Raw genomic sequence first — 7,740 nt, forward strand, 5'->3', positions numbered from 1 at the left:
TGTTTGAATTGCTTTTTTTTTTTTTTTTTTTTTTTTTGTCTTTTTCTGTGTCCGGCAACGGATCGCAACCCTCAGTGTTGCCTCCATACCGGACCGGGGACCGGCAACGGGATCGCAACCCTCGGTGTTGCTCCCGCGCCTCGCTCAGCCAGTGAGCGGGAACCGGTCTGTATGTGGGATCCGAACCCTCGGGCGGGAGCGCCTCCGCGCTTCCCAAGCGTCCCAAGCGGTGCACTATAGCAGTGCGCCACCGGGCCGGCCCCAGAATTGCCTTTAGTTTTGAGAGTATATGTATAAATTGGTAATGTATATTTGTCACCCTTGTATTTGTTTATTTCAGTGGTCAAGGAAGTTTGCTCCAGCCTTTTATATATTATAGATTTCTTACTCTTCGATATTCCTCACGAAGAAATCCATATTGTCGGTAAGCTGATAACTAATTTAAATGTTTTATTAGTTAAGATTGTTGTGAAAATGTAGTATTTGTATGTAACTCTTAAGAGTTATTTAGCTAATATGTTAGAATTTAGAAGCAAGCAATGTTCTTATAAATTTAAGTTCTAGGCCTTAGAACTGACTGGGATTGATGAGGAAGTGGTTGTATTTCTTTTCAGAAACTGAGACTGGAGTTACCTTGACCACCACTAAAATACTGCTAAAACTTAGGGAATTTAAAAATGTGTAAGGGGCCGGCCCGTGGCTCACTCGGTAGAGTGCGGTGCTGATAACACCAAGGCCACGGGTTCGGATCCCATATAGGGATGGCCGGTTTGCTCACTGGCTGAGCATGGTGCTGACAACACCAAGCCAAGGGTTGAGATCCCCTTACCGGTCATCCATAAATAAATAAATAAATAAATAAATAAATAAATAAAAATGTTTAAGACACAAGTCCCGTTCTCAAGGAACTTTCCTAGGTATATAAACAAACACACATGTCAGATAAAGAAAGAAACAATAGTTCAGGATACAGTATTCACAAGTCAATATATAATGAATTGCCATATGTTTGCCTTACTGTATCATTACTATAGTCCACAGATGAGAGAGATCATTGGGCCAGAAGATAGATAGATGAGCCTAGGAAGGTTTTATAAAATAGAGATCTAAAATTTGTTCTGGAAGGAGTAAGGTAAAGCCTTTGAATAGACAGTAAGAATAGAGAAAATCATTTTAGGTAGAGAGACAGTAGGTACACGAGTTTAGAAGCAAGAAGGTACAAGCCCGTTTGAGGAACATTGAATAGACCTGTTTGACTCTAGTGGAGATTCTGAATGATGAGTTGTTGGAGCTAAGATTAGAAAGGTATATTGGAGCCATATCATAAAACTTCTTGAGTTTTAGGGCAAAAAGTGTAGAATTTATTTTTTAGATGTATGGGAATGATGGTTTTCACATGATCAGAATATTCTCCTGATAGCCTTGTGCAGAATAGTTTGGAACAGAAAAATGGGGAAGCTGAGAAATATTTTAGGGAATTGCTATAGTTTTCAGGAATGGAGGCTTAATATATATTGAAATTGTACGTTCTGATCTTAAAAGTTAGAGTTAAACTAAAATACATAGCTGTTTTTAATAGCTTTTAAAATGTTACTCATGTAATAGAATTCAGCGAGAAATCCAGTGAGTGTATTAGAACGATCTCTATTATATTTTCACAAGTACAGTAAAAACTGAATTTGAATGCTGACCCATGTGACTTTAGGCAAGTTATTTAAATTTGAATTTTTCATCGGCAGAGGAGAAAACTTCCTTCTGGGAGTGAAATTAAATAATGTTTTAAAAGTACTTAGACTAGGGCTGGCTGGTTAGCTCAGTTGGTTAGAGTGCAGCCTTATAACACCAAAGTCACAGGTTTGGATTCCCATACCAACCAGCTGCCAAAAAAAAAAAAAAAACTTAAACTCTATTAGGTTCTTAATAAATAGTTTATTTTCCTTATTCTATGCTCAGGGTTTTTTTGTGCCCTTTTAGGCAATGTCTTTTTTATAATACTTCCTGAAATAGAGCTTACTTTAGACATAGGTTCTTAATGAGTCCCTGGTGGCAAATAAACCTTCATTTTTACTTGATTCCATGGGTTTTTGCCTTTTTTCTTTCTGGTATGTGTATTAATTTCAGACTTAACCGTCAGGTATTCTGCCCAGACATCTGTTTTTCATCAGCAGATTTTTTTCTGTTCTTTATACTTTTTTCTCAACTCCCATTTTCCCCATATACCCTTAAATCATGTCAGTACAACTAGACATTTTGTTTTCAGTGACAGAAAAAGAAAGGATAGCAGTGAGTGAAGATAACACAAGTATGTGCTAGTAAACACCTTTAAAGGTCTCATAAGTACTCATTTTAATCAAAACAGTGGAAAGGTAATGGAAAATATTTGAGGTTATAAATATTTATAAACAGACTATAAAACTACATTTTCTACATGACACTTGTTTTTGTTAAGGGGTTTGAGACCATCTATATTGACACTCTGTACCATATTCACCTATCGTGGTATTTACTCTTTTAAGTTGGTGGTAGTCCTTCTTTGTAAATGTCTTGTATAGATTGTCTATAGCAGTACTGTCCAACATAGCAGCCACTGGTTGCATGTAACCATTTAAATTAATTAAAACTTACAAAATTTTAAACTCAGTTTCTGAGTCCCATTAACCCCAGTTCTAGTCCTGAAAACCCATGTGTTGCTGGTGGCCACTGTATTGGACAGCACAGATATACAATATTTTCATCATCGCCAAAAGTTCAGTTGTCAACACTACTCTAAAGGAACTCTGTGACTTGGTCTATGCCAGTGATAGAGCCAGGAATCAAAGAACTAGCCATGTGACTTTAGACAAGCCTGTGACCTCATTAGGCTTCATGCCTTCTAGCTTTATTCATTTGCCTGATTCATTCAGAAAATAGGGGTTGTGTGTTGATGATGATAAATTTATGTAGAATTAAAATTTCTGCTTTAGAGGGACTTATTCCTGAATAAATTAGACAGCTGTGTAAGTCAATATGATGATGAAGGTGCCATGAATACGTAGACAAACAGAGGGAGACAAACGGGAAGTCACTGAGGAGGTGTGAAAATAAGCCAAATCTTTTAAAGAATGGGTCTGAGTTCCGGGACATGGGTGCTTGAAAGTGCTCAGCATAACAGTAGTTACATGTTACTTGAGCTTAGGGAGTATAAAGGTGTTTTAGTCCATTTCTGTGGCTTATAATAGAAAGTACCTGGGCCGGCCCGGTGGCGCACTGGAGAGTGTGCTGCTTGGGAGCGCAGCGGCGCTCCCGCCGAGGGTTCGGATCCTATGTGGAGACCGGTTCCCGCTCACTGGCTGAGCGCGGTGCGGACGCAACACCGAGGGTTGCGATCCCGTTGCCGGTCCCCGGTACGGGCGCGACACCGAGGGTTGCGATCCCGTTACCGGTCAGTAAAAAAGACTAAAAGGGAAAAAAAAAAAGTACCTGAAACTGGGTAATTTATAAAGAAACATTTATTGCTTACAGTTTTGGCTGGGAAATCCAAAGTCCAGGGAATATATCTGGAAAGGGCCTTGTTCTTGGTGGCTCTAAAGGGATGCAGGGTGTGACATGGAGAATGTGGCTTGAGCAAGAGAGAGGGAGAAAGAGCTTCTCATGTGCTCTCCTTTTAAAGCCATCAGAGCCATGCCTATGACCAACCTTAAACCATCAGTAGATGAATACACTCATTAGGGCATGGTCTTCACAATGTAATCACCTCTTCAAGGCCCTACCTTTCAATTACCATAATAGGAGTTCCCACCCTCTAACACTGTCACAGTGGGAGTTAAGTTTCTAATACCTGGAACTTGGGGGACACAATTCAATCCATAGCAATAGTGAAGTGATAAAGATCTGCGCCCAAAAGGTAGATGATAGAAAGGACTAGATCGTGAAAGGATTTGAATTTTATTTTGAGGTAGAGAGAACCTTTGAAGTTTGTAACTCAGAGGGGTTGGGAACCTCCATAGTGAGATCTGATTTAGAAATATTCCAGAAGATGGATTGCACCCTCACCAAGAGGAGAAGAAGACCAATCAGGAGACTGTTAGAATAATCCAGAGCCCGAACTAATCCATTGGTAAAATGAAAAGGGAACAAATTTGAAAGATACTTACGAGGTAGGATCTTAGGACTTGGGGAAGAATGAGATGAAGATGACCGCCAGGTTTCTGGCCTGGAAACCTAAGAGAGTTGTGAATAATGGTGCTGTCACTAAGACAGGAGAAGGGCAGGTTTTCAGATAAATGTTCATCTTTCCAAATTTTATTCCTGTTTTTGTGTGAGAACATATTACTGTTTTAAGAAAGCAGACTTATTGCCTTTTTAAACCACTAAAGTAACACAGAGGATACAGAAAGGTAGAACAAGAGTTGTGTCTTTATGCAGGATGAGTCAGCACATAAGGTGGAAATTGTGAATAGTCAAAATTGCCCTTGATGAGCCTTCAGATCATTTATAGATTACAGTATGTATACATGATTTTGTGTACTAGCCTGTATGTGTGATGTGTGCAGTGTGTAATAAAGAGTGCTATGTAGGCAACAAGCACAGTTCAAGCAAAGCAGAGTCCACATACTGTTTTGAGTACAAACATGAAACATAACTTGATCATAGGAGTCATGGCAGGAGAGGAGGCAGAAAATTGGATTGAGACGAGATCATGGAGGGTTTTGGATGTCATGTTGAGAAGTGGGGCTTTAGTCTGAAGGCAAAAAAGATACAGTTTGATCAGTGGAAAGATCCAGCTGGGAAGTTATATTTATTGAGCATCTTACATGTTGTCTCATTTAAACTTTACCACAATTCTGTGTAGTACATGTTCTTATTTTACAGATGAAGAAATGTCTGAGAGATAATATGTTCATTTAAGAAAATGGTGGGATGGCCCATGTTATATAATTTTTCCCACTCTTTTTAATTTTTTTGTTTTATTTTATTTTTTATTAGCATATTCATTGTTACAAATCATACTTAACTCTTTATGCCCCTTATTCAATCTCTCCCCTTCCTCCTCCCCTTCTCCTTCCCTCCTTCTCCCTCCCCTTCCCCTTCCCCCTTCCTACTCCCCTTTCCTCTCCCACTCCCTCCTTTCCCCTTCCCCCCTCTTTCCCCTTCCTCCCTTTCCCTTTCACCTCCCATTCCCCCCTTCCCTCTCCGCACCTACTCTCTTTTTTAGAAGAAGTTGAATTTCCCTAAATTAACCCCTTCCCCTTCCCCCTTCCACCCCCCTTTCCTCTCCCACTCCCTCCTTTCCCCTTCCCCCCTCTTTCCCCTTCCTCCCTTTCCCTTTCACCTCCCATTCCCCCCTTCCCTCTCCGCACCTACTCTCTTTTTTAGAAGAAGTTGAATTTCCCTAAATTAAATGTGAAAATGTTGTGACTCTGCGGTAAACATAAAAATATAAATTATTCCCAACCTCAGTGTTCAGAGATAGGCGTTTATTAAATGCCTTTGTTAAATGAATTTTTCACCCAGAAAAAGACACAGAAGTTGATTTTGAGAATTTCATTGTATGTATGTTGTGTGTTCCCTACAATGCATTGTAATTATTTCTTTTACTTTTTCAAATTCTTTAATTGCTTTGGTAAATTCCTTTATCAGCATTTGCTTATTTAGCATTATACTGCTTTTTCCTTGTGTTTCTGAAAGAAAACTATTTTATCTTGCAGGACCTTGTTTAATGAACTGAGGATTGTTGTTGAACACATTATAATGAAACCTGCTTGCCCACTGTTTGTGAGAAGACTTTGTCTCCAGAGCATTGCCTTTATAAGCAGATTGGCACCAACAGTTGCATAGTTTAACATCCAGTTAAGCTATATATGAGTACATAATATAAGCATTTTTAGCAGCTGGTACTTCTGCTAGGGGATTGTAAATTCCAGGTGTTACACTGACCTCAATCAAACTTACATAATTTATAAAAATGCATCTCGATGGAAAAATAATCATTTTCTTGACATGTTAAATCAAGCCTTTTAAAAAGTTTCTGAGAAAATTTTACTGTGTAGTGTTGCTGATGGTTAAGGAAGTTTGTATTTAGTGATAAAACTACCATAGTTTTTTGATGCTGTTGTACCTATGTCATGAAGTACATTTATTTTTCTTGTAAAAATATCTCTAAAATTTATTTCAAACTAATTAGTAACCCAAATTTATATATGGCATGAGTTCATTATGGAAATATTAACATGTGAATTCAGTATATTTTGAGACAGTATTTTGCCATTCAGTAATTTTGGTTGATGTTTTAACAGAAGCACTTCCCACTGTGTTTAGTTTCAAATCGTTACTGAATTGATTTTGTGCTACTTTGTTAGGACAGATTTATTTTGGGTGTAACATTATAAGAGAAATTCTATATGTACGAATATCTTATGCTTCTAAATATCTTATGGCCTTTTTAAATTTTATTTCTATAAATACTTCTGTGGCTTTGAATATTTTTTTAAAAGGCTCTAGTGTAAGCCTTTTAGCCAATTGGATGAATACTTAGGGTCACTTAACCATTTTACATCAGAAAGCAGTAGTGACGCAGATATCCTTTTAGACCCATTGAGCAACATTTCTCAGATAGAAAATCTTTCTTTTATAGATGTGGACACATAGGTATTATAGTTTGTAGAACTATGTAGTTTAGATTCTTGAACTGCCAATTTTCTCAGTTTCTTAGGCTTGAATTTTCATAGACAGTTGCAGCAGTTTGGATGCCTTTTGAAAGGAATGTAACTGAAGATTGAGCATATGACTATACCATCTGTTCTGAAATAATGACGATGAGTATCCTGTAGATTACATATTTACCCATCAAATCTGATTTAAAATGTTAAGTTGAAAGGTTTATAGATAAGGTAATTGATTGGGAATGGGGCCAGGGGAGGAGTTGTGGTGGAATAGTGTGCATTTCATTCTTGTAATGCATAGATAAATTTGGGGGAATAGGATGTATTATGCAACTGTGATTTGGGTTGTATAATATGTTAAATCCTGTTTGTTGAGCTCCCATCAACTCCTTTATAAAATTCATACTGATCCTTCTTACTATTGCATGATTGGAAATGTTTGAAACATTGCACAATTTTAGTATAGAATAGTGTGATGGTTTTTGTAACCAATTTTCTTATGTCTGCATGTAATTTGGATTTCTCAAATATATTCATTAGTAACTTACCAGTAACAATAGTTTTCTTTCTGTTCAACTTCCTAATCTATAGAAAAAAGATGATATTCTTTGGTAGATTACAAGAAAAGTTCTACTTGATAGCTTAACTGTAATCTGCTATTTTTGTATTTTTGTAATATTTATCTGCTAAGCTGGAGAAGCAGCCTCATAATATTCAGTTAATTTGTGTGTGTGTGTGTGTGTGTGTGTTGTGTGTGTGTGGTTAGCTTCATTATCACTATATGTGTAATCCAATGGTTTTAAAAACTAAACTTTCTAGAGCAATAAAGTGACTATAATGTTAAGTAAACATTGATTTCTAATGATGTTTTTAAAAATTAAGTCTTGAATTTTATCAAGAAATTTTGGCAGCTTGAAGGCATATTTATTTTGAGGTTGTTAGGTTTTTCCCTACAATTTTATAAAATCTTGAGATAATTTTAGGTTTATAGAAGAGTTTCAGAAATAATACAGAGTTCATGTATACCCTTTACTGAGCTTGCTCTTATATAACTGTGGAACATTTATCCAAAGTAAGAAATTAACCCTGCGGGCCAGCC

At 37.3% G+C, this 7,740-nt stretch overlaps 1 protein-coding gene across 2 annotated transcripts in view; it reads left to right on the top strand.

The window, feature by feature from the left end:
- Positions 1–7,490, top strand: part of TMEM33 (transmembrane protein 33) — a 23,859-nt gene extending 16,369 nt beyond the window's left edge. For both annotated transcript variants that reach the window (XM_008585938.1, XM_008585940.1), the window contains 2 exons: positions 341–424; positions 5,688–7,490. In XM_008585938.1, coding sequence (XP_008584160.1) covers positions 341–424; positions 5,688–5,817 — 214 coding nt within the window. In that variant the 3' untranslated portion in view covers positions 5,818–7,490. The remainder of the gene's footprint in view (positions 1–340; positions 425–5,687) is intronic.
- The last annotated feature ends 250 nt before the right edge of the window (positions 7,491–7,740 follow it).

Source organism: Galeopterus variegatus, unplaced genomic scaffold, assembly GCF_000696425.1.
Source record: "Galeopterus variegatus unplaced genomic scaffold, G_variegatus-3.0.2 Scaffold3768, whole genome shotgun sequence".
Lineage (NCBI taxonomy): Eukaryota > Metazoa > Chordata > Mammalia > Dermoptera > Cynocephalidae > Galeopterus > Galeopterus variegatus.